At 36.2% G+C, this 22853-nt stretch overlaps 1 protein-coding gene across 4 annotated transcripts in view; it reads left to right on the plus strand.

Moving 5' to 3' along the window:
- Positions 1–22853, plus strand: part of Vcan (versican) — a 111307-nt gene that overhangs the window by 77338 nt on the left and 11116 nt on the right. For all 4 annotated transcript variants that reach the window (XM_047556009.1, XM_047556011.1, XM_047556010.1 and 1 more), the window contains 4 exons: positions 2615–2728; positions 4240–4353; positions 9494–9652; positions 10904–10986. In XM_047556009.1, the coding sequence (XP_047411965.1) occupies positions 2615–2728; positions 4240–4353; positions 9494–9652; positions 10904–10986 (470 nt within the window). The remainder of the gene's footprint in view (positions 1–2614; positions 2729–4239; positions 4354–9493; positions 9653–10903; positions 10987–22853) is intronic.

Here is a 22853-nt window from a genome sequence, read left to right on the forward strand (position 1 = left end):
GGTATGTATTTAGTGTGTATTCATGTTCTGCCTGTTAAGAGATTTCTGTGTATTAACTGAATATATCAAAAACATGAATTTGATACTGCTTCCTATAGACCGTTTTATTTGATGTTAACAAAAAAGTTTTAAGGCACAGTTATTATCTCCATTAAAAGGGTATGACATGGAGATTTAGAGAAGTTCGGTAGCTTGCCCAAGGTTGTGCAACCACAGAATGGCAAAGTGGAATTTGAATTCATCAGTCCCATTCTAAAATTCATGTTATTTTCATTGTCCTTTGCTTATTTCCAATATAGTACAAAAAAATGAAGAATTGATATTTAACGACATGTAAACTAGGAATCTTTGAATATTTACTTAGTAGAATTTATTTATTTTCTTCTTAATCTAGGCTGAGAAGATTGAGTAGTCAGCTATTTCCTGGAATATTATTATTTAAATAACAATGTCCACGGACTGCATAAGTAGCCAGCACCTTTTAACTGATACCTAGACAAAGACAAAAGTCTGTACTTTACAGTCTGTGTTGGTTGAAAATATGTTTTATTTTAATGAATATGGTATACGTCATGGCTATTGCAAGAATTATTCTTCTGATCTTATCAGTATTATTTTTGTACCACTAATGGTTTATCTTGTGCTTTAGAAAGAGTAAAACAGTCAGAAAGTGTAATTTTTTTTTTTTTATAAATGGAGTCTTTTGTGAATAAAATTGATCAAAGATGGTTGACATTGAATTTTTTGCTATCCTTGTATATTTAATCTGTAACTGATAACCTAGTAATCTGGCCAACATATGTTTTTTGCAATTTAGTTGATATATGTCTGGTTGTTGAAAATATGATATAGAAATAATTGATAATAACTGTATACATATATGGAGAGTTAAATTTGATAAATAAGTGAGAAATATGTACCAGTTATCCAGTCCACAAAACTTACTGAGAATTGAAGTTTGCGTCTTCCTTGCAAAACAAATTAGTCACTTCAGTTGAATTCAGTAAACAGCAGCTCCCATGGAATTGCTTGGTTTGTCCATTGCAGATTCACTTTTCAGTGGCTAATATCAACCATTTAGGAAAAAATAAAATTCCTGAGAGCCAGATTTTTCTCCTAATCAGAACTTCTTTAAATTCACAGAAAGACCTACTTTCTCACCAACTCCCTGTTTCGTGGTCTCACCATGGTGTCTTGTGTTTATGGTGGGAACAGTAGGCCTCTGTGTTTGTGAGACATAACTCAGTCTACCACCTAGGTTTTACTCCATTCTGCACAGATACAGATATGTCACTGGCTGAAACCTTGTCACTGAGGCAGCAAGCTTTTAAATGCAGAAAAAAATAAATTGCTAGGAAGGCTTGTTTTTGGAACTATAGGAAAAAGTGTCTCAGAAAATATGGGGTAGTTTTTGAAGAAGTTCATGTGCGCATCTGAATTTACCTAATTTTAATGTGAATGCCAAATAGGAATGTGTATCCATCAAGTCTTCTGGTTTTCTAGAGTTTACTTAACACTCAGAAAGTTTGACTTTCTTGTATGGGAATAGCTCAGTTTTCTTCTACTGCCAATGGTTCATCAGAAGTTGGACATCTTTTCATGTGTAATTATTTTAAGGTTTCAGGACTTATGATTCATCAAAATATAGTAATATTCCATATACAATCTATTTTATTTCAATTAATTTGTGAAGCTTTTAACTCTCATTTGGATTTTTGAACATTTAGAGAATTAAGCAGTTCTGAAAAAAAAATTTAGAAAATCAGTGTAAACTCTTAATGAAAAAAACACTTATCCAAGCAATATTACAACAAAAAATGTAAGATTCAAATGGTGTAAAAGTTTTGCATGTAGTAAGTACACTTTAAATTATTTGTTCTCATAAATTTATATCTCTGGCCTTTCCATTGTTCTCCTAGGAGGGTTGGTTTTAAAAATGTTTTAATAAGAAAATTGTAATAAAAATTTTAGGTGAGGTTTTGTATTTGGGTTTGTTTTTATACAGTAGAGTTTAATCCATGTGTTGCTTTTCTTCAAGTATAGTTTAAAGGAGTACAGTTGGAACGTGTTTTTGGAAAAAGCATATTAATGTAGCAGAAGAGACTTCAGTGCACACTTTCGAAGAAAAACAGTTTCTGAGCATTAAGTGGTAAAAGGCAATAATAATTCAAATGATGGTAACAAGCCAGTCTGCTAAAAAGAATGCATGTTCCGTGTATCCAGTCATTTCACATGAACTAACCCCGTTCAAAAGAATACATGTTCCATTCACTGTGCACATGTGTAATCATTTTTGACTAAAATCAATTACCATTATCATGCCAACTAAATCTGCAGTAGACTATATTAGTTGCCAGATTAAGTATAAAAATTTTGTTGAAAAATAATAATTGAATCCTAGAAATGAATAAATGCAATTTGCCACATTTAGTTATAATGCCAAGAAACACTCCAGAGTAAAGTTAATGTTAATTTTTCTATGTAGTATTTCTAAACTGCTATGGTAAAGCTTATATTATGGTAGCAATAAGTGGTATTTTATGCTATAATATGTTGAAACCTTAGATGTGAGCCTAATTGTTTTCTTTTTTTCTTATTTTCCTGAACATGGTAGGAACTGATCGTTGCAAAACAAACCCATGCCTTAATGGAGGCACCTGCTATCCAACTGAAACCTCCTATGTATGCACCTGTGTGCCAGGATACAGTGGAGACCAGTGTGAACTTGGTAAGGTCTCTTCTTTGCCAGGGCACTGCAGATTTTTCCAGAAACTATTTTGTGGGAGAATTTGTATTGTTGAATCAGTCAGAGATTTTAGGGAAACCCACATATAGATGAACTCTGTATGAAATGAAATTAAAATCTCAGAGTAATTAATTTGGGTATGGGAAATGGGGACAGGAGTTTACTGAATTCTGTTGATACAACCAAGATTCAGTAACTCTTATTGAGGTCAGTTATTTTTTTGTGTGATTTTTAAAAATAGACTGTACAAATATAAAGATGCATATATATTGACACTTCAATCTAACCCTTATTTTTGCATATTAACACATAATCAACTTAATATAAAAGTTTTTAGAAAACTATTTAAAATTGAGATAAAAATAAAAATAGGAATTTATTTTAAGTTTTGTGATAGCTTTTTTAATTCTTAATTTTTTAGTGCAATTGCAAAATGCTATGGGAATATAGTCATCAATTTCATTGGGGTAATCACAGAGGTCTATGTAGAAAGGTTGCATTTGCCAGAGATCCTGAAGAGGTGGGCAGGATTTGACAGGTGTTGCAGGAAGAGAGAGCATACAGACAACAAAGTACAGAGCCATTTGAGTGGCTGCAATTATTCAGGTATGCCGACATAAGGATTTTAGGGGAGAGAGGTATTTTGTGAGAGAACACTAACAAGCAGGTCTAGAAGATCCTGACCTCTGAGAATGTCCTGAATTCAAATACTGAATAGTTCTGATTCATATTCTGTTCCAGTGGTTTTAAAACACTGTCAGGCATCGAAATCACCCAGAGGACTTGGTAAAACACAAATTGCTGTCCCTGATTCAGTGGGCCTGCAGTAGGACCTGGAACATACATTTCTAACATTCTCAAGCAATGCTGATGCTGCCGATTCAGGGACCACACTTTGAGGATTGCCGCCCTGAGTGACAGCAATCATGAGTCACATCCATGGAAAGTGTGAAAACAAGAGAATAAAATTATCATGACAATGTATAAAAAGGTTGAGAGTCTGTAGAATGAAGGATCTATTGAAGAGGAAAGGGTGCAGAGGCAATGAGGTAGCTCGGTATTTTGCATATTACACGAGTGGAGTAATTAGAGCATGCTCTGGGATTGGAGATGGAAAGGTTAGGGGGGCTTTTAAAATCAGTTTTAGGATTTATGGGATTCATCTAATAGTAATGAAGACAATGATCCTACTTTGAATATCTTTTAAATTTTCTTAGGGTTACCAATTCAGCAAATAAATATAAAGTTGTTCAGCTGCATTTGAATTTCAGACTTAAAAGGTAGCTTCTTTTGCTTTGTTTTGTTTTTAGTCAACTTTACCCTAAATACAGCTTGGTATATACTTTTGCTGAAATATTACATTTTTATGTAACCTGAAATTAAACTGTAATTGGTTATCCTTTATCTATTTGGCAATCTCACACTAAACAGAATTCTTTCACCCTTTCAACCTTTTTGAATGCATTTTTGTGGGCTTTCAAATTTTATTTCAGATTTTGATGAATGTCACTCTAATCCCTGTCGGAATGGAGCCACATGTGTTGATGGTTTCAATACATTTAGGTGCCTCTGTCTTCCAAGCTACATTGGTGCACTTTGTGAACAAGGTAAGAGCTATTGCAGCATTTGCATGATGAATATTAATTGATATTTTTAAAAATTTTGGCCTGACTGCATGTTTTTTCCCATGGAGGAAATTCACAGGTTATCCGAGTGTGTTAGGTTTCCTTATGTGTGAATAGCTTGAAACATCTCAGCTATAGTGCTGACTTGATTATAATTGATTTGTTGATAGACTGGAATTGCAGATAGGCTCACCAAGCTGAATTCAAGGACATCTATTCACAAAGGGAGTATCGTTATATGTATTCTTCCTAGGGATAAACTAGGCATTGACTTTAATGTGGCTTGTGTATCAAGGACTGTTGGATTCAGTGTTGCTTTTATTTTTCTCCTAAGCACTTGAGACTTATGGGCTGATTTTTTCATAGTTAATCATATCTGGAGAATGAGTTGATGAAGTTGTTAGAATACATTAGCCTTGGCTTGGCACATACTATGTAAAAGATGCGAGTCTGCTCACCAGGAAATTTTCCTACTAAAGAAGCACCTACTTTTTTTTTTTTCTGAATGAAAGAAAGGCCTAAAATCTCATGATTCCTGTAATTTCCATTTTATGGCCAACCTAAGAGTGTATTTTAGGTGGTTAATGGTAACATTTCTTAGCCCATCAATCAGAAACAGATTGCATGCTCAGCACACTCAGCTTTGGAATGTCGATTTCCTCTACTTAAAGTCATACAGTGGTTTGGCTTTGATAAAAGTGCTCAGTGCCAAACTTCCATTCCAACAGACAAAATGAAAAAGTATTAGACATTCAGACACATTGGTCTGGCCACACATTCTGCTTTGCAGCGTTAATCCAGACGTCACTACAATTAAAACAAAGCTAAAAGCAGCATGTACTGAATTACTATTACAAGGGGATGGGCAATGGCTGATTTTTGGGGTTTTTCTTTTTTATTGCATAGGGTGAGTCTGTTTGTTTCAGAATTTTGAACATGAAATTAGACTAAGCAAGATTCTCTTTAAAATAAAAAGTAAGAAAGATATTTCTTAAAGAGCACAAAAGGGTGAGACACTTGAACAGTCAAATGTGTTAAAATGATCCTGGCTTCCCTTAGTTTAAAGTACAGGAGAAATATACAAATTTATTTGTTCATCAAGTGTTTTTGAGCACCTACTCTTTTCTACACATAGTCCTGGACACTGGAGATTGAGCCCTAAACAATAATAGCAGATTTTTTTTAAAAAAATCCCTTACTTTGGTGACTAATTTTCAGCAGAAAAAGATACTGCTTGTTTTATACTTTTGTAGTTTACTTATTGCTTCTAGGTACATTATTTCATTTGACTGACACAACATTCCTATTCATTAAGGGTGTTAGAAACTGAAGCTCAGAGAGAAAAAGGAATGTATCCAAGATTATACAGCTAAATTATAGAATGGGCAAAGCAAACCCAAGTTAACTCTAAGGCCTGAGTTTTTCTCAATACTTCTAAAGTAGTTCTAAGAGATAAATACCTTATTTATATGTAGCTGATGGATTGAGTGGCAACAGATTCTTAGAAGGGATTTGGGAGCCAGTTACCTCTTCTGCCTCTTTTTTAAAGAAATTGGAAAAAAAAAGGTATAAGTTGTTTCTTCATTTCTGGGACCACCTAACTCTCAGGCACATTCTATTTTATCTTTAATCAAGTTTAACTTTTATTAACTCTACTTGCTGAGAAACATCTACCCCTGTCTGCTTACCCAATGCAGCTGTGCTCCTGTGATTTATTGCCAGGACACTGAAGGACTTTTTGCTCCTCTTTCCAGGTTGCCTAAGAACAAATGTTTTCTTCATTAACAGCAGCATTGTTGTCTAAACAGTTTTCCATCCAAAGTTCCGCGATGACTGTGTCATTGTTTCTTCAGCTGACCTTTTCTCTGTGTTCATAACTTAAGTCTCAGTAACTCTGAAATAGGGGACACATTTTGGTGGAATAATAACAGACAGAAAATCTGAAAGGGCTCTGGGACCGTTAGCGAAACTGCTCTGTAGACACAGATTGCTCTAGTCCAGCAATGATGCAGTTTGCCAGGATGGAGGGTCAGAGTGCTCATAACTTCTTAACAGCCATAGATATCAGATGTGTTGAAAACATTACCTGAACAGCATAAAAAGATTTTTAGGGGAGATGATTAAAAGTAATTGTTTCAGCTTCTGTGGTCAGGAACAAGAGTTTCACAACTGCAAATCTGGGACTTCGAATTGTAATCTGTACATGAGTGTGGTTTTAAAGCATAAGATGTCATTCCCTCAAGTTGAATGAGTTTTTTTTTAAAGAATATATTATTCTGAAAGTTTGACTTTTAATAAATGAAATGCGATTCACATTACTCAGGTAAAGTTGGAAAAACAACTAGACTAATCCTGAGATTTCCTTTCAGAACAGAATCCTGGAAGATGTTTCTTGATATACAGTCCTTCCTTACATATTTGTTGAATTTATGAATGATGAAAATTAAGTTGATCCGTATGGGTAATAGACTTTTTAAAAATATAAAAAGTCATTCTGTTAAGTTATATTTGCATATATATTTATATTCATTAGAAAGTTATGGTTTGAACTGTACAGATAAAGTCTTTCACCTTGATTTTGACAGAAACGCATCTCCTTGTTTTTTGGACCTGTGTTATGATAAGACTATATTTGCCTATTAACTGAGAAGGGCATTTGTCTTAGTTTTGTGGTGTTATAACAGATGATACTGGGTACTTTATAAAGAAAAGATGTTACAACAAATTCTGTCATTATGTAAAACTATAATGCACCAATAAATATGTGGGGAAAAAAAATAAAGAAAAGTTGTTTGTTTAGCTCCCAGTTTGGGAGATTGAATGTCCAAGATAGGGTTACCCCATCTGTTTCGTCTCTGCTGAGGGCCTTTTTGCTACATCACAACATGGTAGAGAAGCAGAAAGATAGCTGGCCTCTTGTAGAAAGAAGAGATCACATGGTGAGACAGAAAGAAAGAGATGTTGAGGGGCAAGGCTTGTTCCTTTCATAACAACACACTCTAGTGGAAACTAATCCGCTCTTACTGGACCCAGCTCATTCTATGAGAGCTGGGTCTCATAGACCAGGAGGGTGTGGCCTCCATAACCTAATTACCTTCCTCAAGCCCCATCTCTTAAATGTTCTACCACCTCTTAATACTGCCTCTGGAGACCAAACTCCCAGCACATGAACCTTAGGGAAACAAACCATAGCAGCATTGTGTAACAATGACATAGTTATGCATATAAAATTTATCATTTTTTTTTTGTGAAAGAGAAAAAATGTTTAGTGATAATCTATTTTAGTAGCAAAAGACAAAGAAAATCAAACTGAAATCACTCAGGTTAACAGAAGAAAAGAAAGTACAGAGATTTCTTTTTCTCCGTATTGTTCAAGATGTGATGATCCTCTGGAATTTTAAACTGTGTGTCTTAAAATAAGTGATAACGTCCAAGGTTGGAGAAAGCTATGCTATTACAATATCACAGTAATCACTTTGGTAGTGAGAATATTCTAAAATGTTTTCCAGTTCTCCTCCCCTATAAAAGAACACCCCCATGTGAAGTTCTGCTTCCTCCGCTCCCTGCCCCCCCTCACCTCTGCATTCTTCCAAATTTCCCAAAAAGAAAACAACAATCCAAGTGACCAAAATTTGCTTCATTTTGTGATGCTGAGTGCTGCTTTTATACCAAACCATCTGACTGTGTCCTTAGTCCTTTCCTGTGAGATTTGGTGATCTCCAAACAACACTTTAATAAACTCAAAACTTCCAGTGAACATTATTCCAAACAATTAGTCAGCAAGTTGTAACCAAACAACAGGCCTGATAGACTAAACTGAGATGAAGACTGCTCTCCGAGATAAGCCACATCTGTTGCGTGAACATGGTCTAAGTCAATGAAACCAGGAAAAAAGTTAGAACTCTGGGAAAAGATACTTCTCCATAACCAGGGGAAGAGGAGTAAACTGAGTGAGAATCGAAAGACAGTTTGAGTTTTCATTTTGCCACTGAGTCCACCACATGAAACTGCATTCATTTAATCTAGTAGGCTTTTGTTTTCTTCTTGGATTATTAAAATTAGGGGAGAAGGTATGCTTATAAGATAATCTGGGAGATTCTGATAGCTTTTACATATAACTGCTTCAGAATATTTGTGAGATATATGTTGTAAAAGTCAAATTTTTTGCCATTGTTTTTTATTTAACATATAGAATGTGACCCACCAGTGGCTGGGTGAGTTTGAGGGAAAATTTAAAATGTGAGCACAGTGCTTTTAGCAAACCTGCGTTTTTGAAAATATACATCAATTTGGTAAAATAAAAAAGTAAAACTGAAGCTTCCTGCTGGTGTAAACTTCAGATATATTTGAAAAATGTTTTCATCACATGGGATCATCAGTTATGGCAGGCTATTTACAAAAGAGAAGACATACACATGTGTGCGCACACATATGACATGGTGGGAAGGGGGCGCTCAGTTAAAGAATGTAGCTGTTTCATTTATAATATGCTTAAAAAATAAAAGTCTGATGCATTTGCTCTGGGAGTTCCCTGGTTTTCTTCTCTTTGGCAGAAGAGTGCACACATTGAAAACTGCCTCATCATGATTGATTTTTCTCTTTGTAAATCCCATGTGACAAGAGCCTGTTGGCTCCCAAGATACCTTTCTGGGTAGTGGGGAAGGACTACTCCCAGAGCCTTGGAAGTCTTGCAAATAGAGCATTCACAATTTTGTTAACCCAAATGCTTATCTTATCATTGGAATGATTCTCTGAGAAAGTCCTGTCGGTAAGGAATTTGTCTCCACTGCTTCCCGAGTAAGTCAGCAGACACTGCAGCCCACAAGGTTTGGGCTGGCTGCTCTTCCCGTTTGCTCTTCTGTGAAAACTGGATCTAATCAAGGAAGTAGCAGTTAGACACTGCCTTTCAGTCCAAAGACGTATAACCACCCACTTTGCTGGGGTTAGTTGGGCTTAATTTATAATGATTTCTTTGTCATGGTGACCAACTTTTATGAATCAGTTACTTCAGGGACATTGCATAGATATTGGCTTGGGTATCCTATCAGCACTCTTCTGAGCAGCCAAGTTTGCATGCATGACGTAGGTGACTTTAATAAGCCCTTGCCTTGTTTCTTCTCAGACACTGAGACATGTGACTACGGCTGGCACAAATTCCAAGGGCAGTGCTACAAGTACTTCGCTCACCGACGCACGTGGGATGCAGCTGAAAGGGAGTGCCGCCTGCAGGGCGCCCATCTCACAAGCATCCTGTCTCATGAGGAACAAATGTTTGTGAATCGTATGTACCAGATAAACATGAGTTTTCTGAAATTTCACTCTTCTCACCACTTTCTTAGTTTTCTCTGTATCCAACTGAAAAGATGTACCTTCCTCAGTCTTAATTCAGTTTATTAAATCCCTCCTCTGTGAACTACCTAAAAATCATCTCACCTCTTCCAGTTTGGGAAATATTTGGCTATCCGATGAGGAAGCCGTTACTCGACCAGTCAGCAGTTAATAGGTGAAACAGTAGGCTATAGGTGGAGTCATAAATTATTATTTGATACTCTTTTGACTTACAAAAATGGCCGTTTCTTGCAGTTCAATATAATTCTCACCTTGGTTATTTTCATGGTCTCTATTTTGAATATTTGTATCATCTAAAGTTAAATTTGCTTTAACAGTTGTTTTTATCCTGCTAGTTAAGACTGAATTACGAATAGCAGCCTAATCTTCCCTCTGTGCCCGTTGGTTCTCATCCAAGTTTCTAATTATTTTAGACCATAGAAAGTGAGCTACATATTAAAAATATGAATAGGTGGAGATTGAAAACTCATGAAACCTAATACCAGAGCTGTTTAATAACTTCTTAAACTGTAACAGAGGGGGCAACTAGATTTCATGTAGCAAATATGTAGAAATATTTTTCTCATGAAACACTGTTCAGTGCCCTATTGAACATGTTCCCATGATGTCTGCAATCTTTTTGAAGTTTAATTATTAATTTGCAGTCTGGACAGAGGTCCACTTAACTCCATTGAATGATATTTTTGTTAGTGAATCATCTCATGGTAAAAGAAAATATTTTGAGGGTAATTTTTGAGAAATATCTAACTCAGGTGCTGTTAAAAATGCTTTGAGAAAAAACATGTGGCTTCCAAAGTGAGGGTAGAATGAGTAAGATCTGGTATATTTTATTGGGTCACTGAATTTTTGCCAATGACCTAAATTAACAAAAAGTAAGTGGAAAATTTCAATCATGAGTAAGAATGGAAAAAGTATTTAATTATAGTAAATGGCTAGGGAAGTTATTGTCTGTGTCTGATATTTTAATGTCTCACAGTGTTTGCAAATTAGCTTTTCGGTTTGAAGCACATTGAGCAGAAGAACAAATGATAGTCTAGGAGAGTTTTTTTCTATGAACAACTGAATAAAATTCCAGCAAGAAAAGAAGATGCATGTTTCATTTTGAAAATAATTTTCTTTGCTATATTTCTATCCATATATGGGAAAGGTAGTAAAAATATCTGTGTTGTTTCCCATGCCTTAGGTGTGGGCCATGATTATCAGTGGATAGGCCTCAATGACAAGATGTTTGAGCATGACTTCCGTTGGACTGATGGCAGCGCACTGGTAAGATGCCGATGAGAGGGACAATTCTAGGAGCTTGGTGCTGTGTGCTGTTTGCATGTGACAGAGGGTGCATTAGACTGGAGACAAGTTCAGTGACTGGCTCAGAGTCACTTAGAGACAGGGCAGAGTTAACAAAAATGTTTCAGACTGATCCAACATCCATTACCCTTGAATTTGGTGGCTATAGGGCTTTCTTTCAAAGAGGATTGTAACAAATTTCCATTGAAGGGAAAACTAGATAATCAGAAGAATCATCTTGAGTCTGTGTTTCAGATGGTTATCTTTTTAAGCTACAGAGCCAAAAAGAAAAGAATAAAGATCTATTAAAATACCTTTTCCTCTTACATAATTGCAATGGAAATCTGCTTTAAAGCATGGCTTATTTATATTCAGTAAACAGATTCTTCTAATGTAAAGAAAATTGTTGATTTATGAAGTTGTGAATTCCCTTCCATTTAAACACTGCTAACTAATTTTATATCAATTTTTTTTCTACTTCTTAAAGAAAAAAGTGATTTGGTAATGCTGGTCACAACTTAGAGTAAACTGTAGTAGGTTCTTAAATCAGAGCCCATGAAACTGTTTTGAGTCACTCCTGGTCAAGTGGGCCTAATTCTTTAGAAACAGTTTGGGTATGATTGGTATCTGGTGGTACTCAGTGCTGACTGTTCACTAGAGTCACCAGGGGAGAATAATTAAAGTGGTGTCTAGGCTCCAGACAAGATTTAGTCTAGCAAAACCTCCAGCAGCTGTATTTTCTTACATGTTCCAAGGTGACTTGAAATGCAGATAATGGGATCCACCAGGCTAGACATAAGTGCAAATCAAATTTGATATTTGATAAAAGAGTAAAAATTAAAAATAACTAAGTTGTCTTTGTGTGTAAATTGCTTAGGTACTTAAATTTATTCTTTACCTTTCACTCATCTGGATTTCATGAATTTGGCAATTCTACAACAAATGCCAAAGTAACCTCCGTGTTTGGAAGTGTTCAGGGAACTTCTCTGGGCTTTTATGGAAACAGCACTCGTTTGTCTATGTCTAGATGTGCATTGAGCTCATTTATATCACCTGTTTTAAAGGTGAAGGATGGGAAGGTCAGTCAGGTTGAGTCATATGGCTATTAAGTGGTGATACTAGTGTGTGCACTCAGGCCTGTCTTCAAAGCCACAGTTTCCTCTAGCTGGTAGTTTTGGTTTGAGCAACCTAACATAAAGCCTGGATTGCTCTCTGTTGTCTGTTATCACTCTGAATGTTAAATTGACACTACTTCTACCTCAAGTTTATAAGTAGGTCCTTTGGTTAAGAAAGAGAGAGAGAGAGAGAGTAAATAGAGAAAGTAGCTTGTCTAAAAAAGTACCAGGAAGATATAGGAACCACGATCACAGGATCAATGGCCCCAGTTCCCTCTAATTGTCTTAGCTAGATGGTGTACCTGTATTTGCTGCATCTGTATGTTTTCATTTTCTGTACCTAAGGGAGATAATAATGGTCACTTAGATTAATAATGGTTGATATGACATGAGTCCTGATGTATTAATTTTTTATTAAAGACAGATCATTTCATTTTTATAATTTAATTTTATAAGTGAACATACAATTGGAAGGATACTAGACCCTGACCTAACTGAGCCAAGTCCTGGTTGTTTAAAATCCATCATTAGTTATTTAGAATGATTGTATGCTTTCATTCTTAGCATAGATTGTGTTCCTAGATGTTTACCCTGGTCTTTCCATTAGCAGTTCATCTCTTCAAAGCTGTATTCTTTGCCCCACTTTTTATTTCAGATTGTGTCTAGGACAAGGCCTCATCCCATACCACTGTGATCTTAGTTAATGAGATGGAATATTGGCTACTATCAATAGCTATGTGGGTCTGTAAAATAATTTAGGGACTTTATCTTTCCTGCCAGGTCCATACTAGTGAGTTCAACTCATGAAATGTCATTATTTCATTTTACCACTGCAAGGTTACTTAACTATTTTTTTCACTTCTGGGCATTAGTTTTTAATGCACACAAGTACTGTGAAAAAACAAATTACCATTTCCATGGTCTAGATTGGCCCTGAATTTGGTGAATTAGTAAGCATCCCACCTTGTAGAAAGAGAAATATTGACCTTCCTTGGAAATTTTCGGAGGAAGATAGCATAGATGATGCTATCATAGATAACCATACAGCATAATGTAGAACCTTCCTCAATTAATTCCCACCTTTGAGAACCAAGGAGTAAGTGCATGTTAAGCGAGAGAGCCTTCATTGAAGAAGGCAGCAAATAACATAAACAAGCAAAGTTTATTCAAAAAATGACACAAGTACTTCTCGAAAAAAACTCAGACAAACCTTTGGTTTCTTCTTAATTCACTCTTTGTGTAAAATAAAAGCGTGCTAAGGAGTGTCCCTGAGCTTTGAACATTTGGGAACAGAGAAGACCATCTGCCTAGCAACCTCTCTCCCTCCCATTTGACTGATCTTGGGCCCACTTTCCTGCTTTTGAATCCACCCTTTCCTCTGTCCCCTTCCTTTCTGAGATAGCCTAGGTGTCTCTTAAAGCCGTTTGTATTTCTTTCTACAGTCACCATCCCCTTAATAGGTTCCATATGTGTGCTGGCCTTTGAATAAAATAGCTCTCCTTTGTTTCACTGTTTACTCCAATTTTCTTACTTTTGAAAATATCCCTAATAGCTGGTCAGGTCTTCACTGGGGTGAGCAGTATCTGCTTATACTTGGAAATGGTGTTAACTTGACTAGGTGCAATTTCTATGGATTTTGTTTATGTTTTAGAAAGATTCTTCTCTTCTGCATCCTCCCTCTCTCTCTCTTCATTTTTTGTTTGAAAGATTTATTAGACCTTATTCACCTTGGGAGGTAAAACAGTGTTAAGATAAAAAGGACCTTTGATATTTACCTTATACTATCTTTTGATATGCAATCATATGATTCAGGGAAAACAAACAAGTTTATATTAAATCTCAATTTCAAATGATTTTTATTGAAATAATTATATTTTGCTTCCAATAAGCTTGCAGTATAATTATATCATTTAACATGATTATGCTTTATAGCTAGACTAACTCAATTCATGTTTATATTAAATTAGTGATGTTGTTTGGCCAAGTCATCTAAATTTTCTTCAGATACTGATTGATTCATTCCACATTATTGACTTCTATAATAGGATGTTGATATGATTGATAAAATACCAAATTCTTGTTTTTGTTATATTTTAGAAATCACCTTCATTTGGGGTATTTGCCCAGTAAATTTCACAAAAGTACACTCACAAATTAGATGGCCTGACCCTTTTGATTTTTGTTTAAGTTACTTTCTCTTAATACGTTTCAGTTTTCACTTTGTCACTTGGCTTTCCCCTAAGCAGTTATTCTTTAACTTGACTATTTATCCCCAACAGTGAAACACACCCACTGCTTTATTAGAAATCCTTTCAAAACACTTACATTATGAATCTCTTTCCTTGGCACCCATGCTGTCTTCAAATATGCTAAGTTGAACTGTCCTAGTTAAACACACATTAAAGATGGAGAACTCAAATGGTTCTTATCTAGCATCTGCACTATTGACTGACTTTAAAATTGTTTCTTTGACCAATTCTTAACTGAATGACTGATCTGAAGTGTTTCCCTCAGCTCTGCCTTCAGGTGCCAGTGAATTTCCCCTCCCCTGCCTGTGAACTCTTTCTCCTCCCTCCTTACAATTCTTCCATGTCTTCCCTTTGCTTTTGGTACAAAATTTTTGGTACAAAATTATTGGCATAAGAGACAAAGCCCAGCAACTCTATTTGTCAGTTTCTAAGCTATAGTATCTCAAAATAATGAGTTTCTGGAGTAAGTCATGACCTCTCTTGGGGGGCTTTACACATACTGCCCTGGTGCTAAGCCTGTTCTTATCTCTTGCCCTGATTCATTTCAGAACATTCAGATGCCCTGCACAGTACAGGGTCTCCTTCCTCCCAGAGGGCTCCTACCTGGGCATGACCCCGGCTCCTCCGTACTCCATGGCCCTTTCATTCTAGAGCCTTGTGGGATTAACTCCCTGACACTGACCATTCTGAGACAGGAGTTAACTTCCATCTCTGTTTTTTCCAGACTCTAGTAGAGTAGTTGCCATACATTAGATGCTTAATAAATATGAATGAACACATGATAATCAATATACATTCATTGCTCACTCTGTCTTCTGAATCCTGAAATAACCACATTAAGTCTTGCAGATGAATCTCTTTGTGACATTTCTTGTTTATCTAAATAAAAAACTCCACTTATAGTGCACTGGTAAAAATGACAAAAAGAAGAAAGATATGTTCCTGAACATTGAAAGTATATAGCTGAACATAATATATCTTGCAACAGGTATTAACACCAAAGGAAGCAAAGGAAACAAATGTTTCCATTGGAAATGATGACAGTTGTGTCCATAGCTGTCCCCTAGGAACACCTTTGTAATAAACTTCACAGTTAAAGATGGAAAGTACACTTTGGCCTCTGCCACTCCTGCATGTTTGAGTGATATCAGGGTAGATTTTTCCATGAAACTGTAGGAAAACAACAATTACTTAAGGAAGATTGTTTCCCCCCCAAAATGAGAAGTATTTCATGTATTTTCTGAAGAAAAGCATGTCTTTTTAAAAACTTCATTATTTATATCCAAATGTAGCAAAATAAGCAAAAGGAAATAACACTCCTAAATATTATCTGCTCATTTGATTTTTATAAATTGCTTGACCAATGATGATTTGGTTGCCATGTGTTAGCTAGAGCTTCATTTATCAATCCACTCTCTGAAGCTAATCATGCTAGTACAGAGGAAGCCAGACATCAAGAAACATTTTGGAATCATTTATAGTTCCCTATCTACATACTTCCTGGCAAAATAATCATCAGAATTTTTTTCAACTAATGACCATATTGTCTCCATGGGAAAGCACAATTAAGGAGGTAGCAGAAATCTTAATCATACAACTTTGTGTAATGCCCCTCCTCAACTAGTGGGTTAGGGTTAAAATCATATGGTGACTCTCAGCAGATTGGTTTTTTTTTTTTTTTTTTTTTTTTGGTACCAGTGATTGAATCCAGGGATGCTGTGCCACTGAGCTACACCCCTGGCTCTTTTTATTTTTTATTTTGACACAGGGTCTCATTAAGTTGCTTAGGGCCTCACTAAATTGCTGAGGCTGGCCTTAAACTTGTGATCCTCTTGCCTCAGCCTCCCAGGTCTCTGGGTTTACAAGTGTGTGACAGTTCACACAGTGATCTCTTACCCCTCCTCTTTTTGATGCCCAAGAATAGAGTTATCATAGCGTTCACTGAGGGCCTTCTCTCCTGCCTGCCCTGGACCAGATGGTGGGTCACCCTTCTTTTCCATGTGTGAGTATGTGGGGAGGGACCTCCATATGTGAGAACAGCCCTGCAGCGCACACCCTTGGAGAATGGTCTGTGCTCCTTTGTCTCCTCCTTCAGTGATCTGCGCTAGAGCCATCAAAGCCCACTTGGTCCTGGGGATTGGCCTCTTCAGTGAATCAGACATGGTTACTTCAAGGAAAACTGATCCCTTAGATGGTAATGTTCAGAGATTAAGGAGTGAATAAAATCCAGTTTCCTTTTTATAATATTGAGGGACTTTGGGAAGGTTTGATTTTTTTTTTCTATAAAAAGGCCCTAATTTTCTTCTTAAATATTAAATACATACACACACACACACACACACACACACATTTTCAGCATCTTCACTTTTTTTACTTAGTAATTTCTATTTTGTCAGTGCGCAATGTCAGCCCCTGGGAGGAGTGTCCTGTCCTTCCTGGGAGGCTTCACTTCCTGGGAGGAGTGTCCTGCCCTCCTCTTGGGAGAGAATAGAGACTTCCTCCCTTCTGAATTTGTTGGAATCTAGTCAGGAAGCTCTAGAATAATTCACTGCCTCCCAGATCCATAAATGTCTTCTTTTCTAGCTCTAACTAACTCAACTTGCACCTTGATAGTTATGGTGGAAGATTACAAAAGGCTAATGGATAGAACAATTAATCGTACACTTTTTTTTTTTGTACTTAAAAATTCTACTTGAAAATATTTCTGGAAGATAACTGATTTTTTTTTTTTTTTTAAGTTTTGGCAAGCATAGTGCATCCCTGGCAAGTTGGCATCACTGGAGTTGACGTCACTTGCCCTCCTCCCCCAGTTGATTAGAGCTGAGGCGCAGGAATTGCCAGATTGGCCTGGATCTGACTTTAAATCCAGAGACCTCTTTTCCTCTTTCATGAGAAAACACATCAGTCTATTAAGCAAACTGTTGTGAGACATCACAGCTTTGAAAAAAATAGAAACAATAAAGAAATAGCCCATAAACCAGGAAGAGACTCTTAAAAGGGGCAGAGCAAAGGAGTAACAAGTCATAGGCCATAAACCATTATTCCTTTTCTGCAGGAATGTATCATTATTACCCTTCTATAAACACAAAAGTTCCTATCCTCCTTCCTCTCCCAGATGTCTTGGACACTGAAAAGAGAATCAGGAGTATTAACTCATTCCGGTGCTTTCTAAGCTTGTTTGCAGGTTTCTGCTTGTTTGAAAGGACTACACATAGTTTGGCAGAAAATAATGTCAAACAAAAGACTCTCAATAAAACTAAGGTTTTTTGTCTTTTTAAAAAATCTTAAAAATGACTCTTTGAGAGTAAATATTTCCAACACAAAAAATAGATAAATGTTTGAAATGATGGATACACTAATCACTCTGATGTGACCATCACACACTGCATACATGTATTGAAATGTCACACCCTACCCTATGAACATGTGTAATTATTGTGTATCATTTAAAAAATAAAAATATATATTTTAAAATTCCACCCCACCCCCAAACCCTTAAGTTTTACATTTTCTACCTGAAAATCTCAGGAGACTTCCCATAAAATTTTTGCACATGTGTCAGCTGTGGTGTGGTATTAGCTCCAAGCCAAATGCCACTTCTCTGTGAACAAGTCACACTGCATTATCAATGTTAATTTAATTATGTTAAACTTCACAGACTTCATTATATTAACCTAACAGCCAAGAAAAACATATGCTGTTTCCTCATTCTTTAACGTATTTCTCATGAGTGGAAGATTTCCCAGATTCCTTCCAACCCAAGACCACTGAGTTCATACTGAAAAATGTTACTTGTGTTGCAATTTAATTTGATTTGAAATCAAGAACTGGTTCTTCTGAATCTGCATGTGAATTATTGGGTCATAGGGTAGTTCTAGAACACAAAACGCCTCTCTATCGAGTTCAGGTGGCTAGTGATAGGTTGAACAGCTGGAAAAATAATTACCCACCACTGGAAAATCATTTCATACTTGACAAGATTATCCTGAAAACAGAAAAAAAGAAGAAAACTTGTCAACGCCCTCTCAGGGATGTTTTACCAACAAGGCTTTATGAAACTTTAGAATCACATGCAGATGTTTAAATTTAATTGCTAATTAGTTTAAGGAAATGCATAACCATGGGAAACCACCCCCGCCCCCCCCAAAAAAAGTTGAATCTTTTTTGGCACTTTCTTGTCTCTCCTCACATTTGGATCCCTAGCATTTCATGACTGAAGACCTGTGCAAACAAGCTGGGGTGAAGGAGTCTACTGGCACCATTCATTGCATGGATTAAATGGAAGTTGCTCTGTGGGGCTCTGCCTGAGGCCCCCTGTTTCACAGTGGTCTCACAGTGGGAGTAACTCACATCCCTCTGAAAATGCTGTTGATAATTACTGCTTTGTAGGGCAGTGAGCTCACACTATTACACAAGATTAGCGTTGTACTCAGAAGCAGCCAGTTTGTCTCTCCTGCACAGAGGTTTTGCCAGCTAGGAAAATAATGGGCATATTGCCACTTTAACAACTATCAGGAGACCCTGAGTTAGTTTTTCTTCCTTTCAGCATATTCATGTTGGTAGGATCCAACTCCAGGCTGCAGGCATAGGGTGGTGATACCAAAACAAATGTCCCTTTCTACTTTAAAACAAAGCTGCTCTTTTATTTTCAGTTGTGGGTCAAAGAATTACCCTGTTCAACTAAAAGACAACAGCAAAACCATAATCTCACTTAAAACATAAATAAATAAGGACCCAGACCAGAGCACAGGGATCAGAGGAAGGCATCTACCTTGCAGGGAAGTCATTTGCCCTGAACAAGTTAAATAAAGCAAAGTTAAATGGACACCACAGACTGCAAACAAATGCCCATTGTGTGTCAGAGTCATCAAGAAAAAAAAGTCATTTTAAAGTTACCAAATGTTTTAATGTCTGTAATAAGTGGTCCCCATCACCTTTCTTTCTTTCTTTTTTCTTTTTTTTTTTTTTTTAAGATAACCATTTGACCTGTGATTTGAAAGACTGGGGCTAACTATGATTATTCTAAGTTTGTTATTTAGTGAAAAGCTGATTTCTTAATGTGTGTTTCAAATGGGGACTCTCTCTCTTGGGAAAATGTTTTCTATTTGGAATTAACTTTTATTCTGTGGTGGTTATCTGCTCGCCCATGGCATTGGCTATATTTGGATTTAATCTGTAGTTCTGGGAGTATAGCAATGTCATTATAGGTCCCAGGTGAAAATAAGAGTTTGCACATATAGAAGTCAGCTTTTAGTATAGGTATCATGTATTCAGAGCTAATCTAGGTAAGTTTCCCCCCAAAACCAAAACCATTTCACACTGGAGATCTTTTGACTGTGGATATAGGTGTTCATGATCTGCTGGTTCTAAGGATTTTAGATGGATGTTCTAGACTTGACTTGGTTTCTGATGAAATTTCACCATTGATGTAAACCATCAGATTATATTAAACAGAAAAGGGAAAAGAATAAACTATCATAGATAAGTGTTTCAGTTAGAATTTCAGATTATAACTACAGTGGCCAGTAATGAAATAGAATGTAGTCAGATTGGAAAACCCTTGGCAGCTGAGGTTTATCTTCCAGCAAATGCTTTCACTCACAAGAATGGGAGGACACATCACAGATAATCCTTTAATCCTTTTTTTTTTTTTTGCCATGGACTTAATAATGATGGTTGTTTGGGGATTTCTAAGTTCTACTTTGTTAAGCGATTTGGTGTCATACTTTTGTAAAGGTGGAGATATATCACCCTCTAGTGGTTGTACTACATTTTGTGTTGCAAAATGACATTCCTGGAGCTCCACCCAGATCTGTGAAGGAATAATATTTTCTGCAGACTAAATCCCTGCCGATTTAGATAATTTGAAATTTCTAGTATTGAGTGCATGATATAGTAAACATAAAAATTAAATGTGGCACAAGATGAATTTTTTCAAATACAGTGTGAAGTTAATAAGTGTAGTCACATGTTCAGTACAATTCCAGCAAATAAGGCAAATAGCAGGACTTGTGTTTCCTGAACCTTTACCTTATACACGTAATAGAACCCTGCAGAAGGTTTTCCTTAGCTATTTTCCTTGGCAGGTAAACCTAGAGGACATTTGTGGTTTTGCATGAAATTCTTACTATAAATTGAATTAACTATGCTTAGAGAGTAAGTGAAGAGCAGCAAGTGGATTGTTCCTGGGGAGAAAAAAAAAATCCAAATTGTAGTTTGAAGTTTTAGTAAATTCTGCCAGCAATTATAATAATGTATTGTGTCATAGAATGGACTCCTGGGATAAGTGTCAATAACAATTTTTATTTACAGGATATCTGTGATCGTTTGTGTTTAGCAAAGTCATAATTGTTCTAAAACATGGTCTTTAATTGTCCATTCAAGATAATCTAAATTATAATAAATTTTAAAGAATAAAAAATGCCTGCATCTAAGTTGAAAAAGTATAGATAAGGTAGGTCCTTGATAGTTACAAATTCAAGACTTGCAGTTCTGTTTATACATGAGAAAGCACAAATTTGAGCTATAATTAGTGACTGGTTAGTATTTAAGACTGTTGGATTAACTCTCAAATTTTTATAATGAACAGCTCAGTTTTGGGGTAGATTGCCATTTACTCTGCTGACCATTTTGGTTTTTCTCTACTATATTTTTGCCAGGAACTTATCTGCTTCACAAGTCTGTGTGAACAGGAACATCCCCAAATGTCTTAGATATGTTTTTCCCTAATACCAAGAATACTGGTACACAGTATGTGTGCATGTGTGTTCACCCTCATGTGTGTTCCTGAGAGAGAGAGGTGAATCACAAACTTATGACTCACAAAGAGATGAAATTTAACTTTAGATTTCTACAATTGTGTTTTCTTTTTATTTATATGTACCATTTAGGAACTAACAGAAAAGACACAAGAGATTCTACACAGAGTATCTGACTCTTTAGGAAAACCAATGATTATTGATTTTCTTTGTAGTTATTTGACTAAGTTAAATTAATTCAATGAAAAGAATATGATATGGGTTGAGTATTCTGAAGAAGCATTCATTATCACTTAACTCTTGATAAAAACAGTTGCTTTTAAAACTTGTTAGTCTTAAGAAGATGATAAAAAGGGATTTAAAAGCCAGATTCTCTAATGTTCTAGAAATTCTTGAACCTTGTGCCTGCAAGGATTTGCTTTTTTTTTTTTCTTTTTAAAAAAGATATTCTTTAAAACTCTTGGTGTGTAAAAGAGCAAATATTGGAGTGTTGCAAGAGTGAGTCATTCTATGCTGCAAGAACCTTTCTTGCACCAGCCCATTGTCTTCTCTACCCAGCAATTCACAGATTTCTTCAGTTAGATTTTCTTCTTTATCTATCACCTAAAGACTAACTGAGGTGTGCTTGTTATGACAGTAATTAATACTGAATGGCCTTGTTTTCTTTCAAGCAATGCTCAAAACTAAACCTGAGTAAACTCCTCTTTTAAAGGAAAGTGGGGGGGAAAAGCTCCTGGTTTAATTCTAACTCTCGTATAAAATCTGAAAACATGTTTTACTAATTTTAGCAGAAAGTCAGTTGCCCACCACTACATAAGGAAAAGGTGAATTAGGTATCTCATATCTTATCAGTTTGTTTGTTTTGCTCATTCTTTTTGGGGGGAGGGGGTGGGTTCTGGGAATTGAACTCAGAGGCACTCAATCACTGAGCTACATCCCCAGCCCTATTTTTTTTTTTTTTTTAAATTTAGAAACAGGGTCTCACTGAGTTGCTTAGCACCTTGCGTTTGCTGAGGCTGGCTTTGAACTCTCAATTGTCCTGCCTCAGCTTCTGAAATTACAGGAGTTGTTTTGCTTATTCTTGTAATGCTAGTTATTTGCTGAAATTTTAGGACCATTGTTCATGTCCATGTGGTGTGTCTTTTAAGAGAGAGAAGATCACCTGGTATCTCTGAATGACTTTTAGGACCTCCTCCACACTATATGTATCAACCAGAGACACACCTTGAACTACTGTGAACCTGTCTAAATTTAGCAGATGATTGATAGCTTACAAAAGCAGAGATTTCTCCCCAGGCAACACTACCCCATCTCTCCCACTCCCCAGTATGTAGACAGAATCAAATGGGAGAATTGTCAAGACTGGAAAGGAGAAGAATACCTCTCCACCCACTGTAAAAAAAACTAGTCCGGTCACAAAGGTGTGAGGTCACTCTCAGGGTGAGGGATATTGGCTGGGAAGCTGTGTGCTGTGGAAGATCTTCAGGACAGATCTTTTCTTTATATTGTTGTGAGAGAAAAGTAAATTTTTGACAACAAAAGTTATTTGAAATGATATAATCAGCATTTATATTTTGGTAAATTGATGAATAACTTCAGTCTTGCTCTGAGATTTTTCCTTTCAATGTTAGAATTGGCGTTTAATGCACTCTCTGGTTTGTGGAGACGGTTTTCTTGTGAGAGAACCAAGAACCATACTTACTAACTGTTGGATTGTGTCCAGGGTT

The sequence above is a fragment of the Sciurus carolinensis genome, chromosome 6 (genome assembly GCF_902686445.1).
Source record: "Sciurus carolinensis chromosome 6, mSciCar1.2, whole genome shotgun sequence".
NCBI lineage: Eukaryota > Metazoa > Chordata > Mammalia > Rodentia > Sciuridae > Sciurus > Sciurus carolinensis.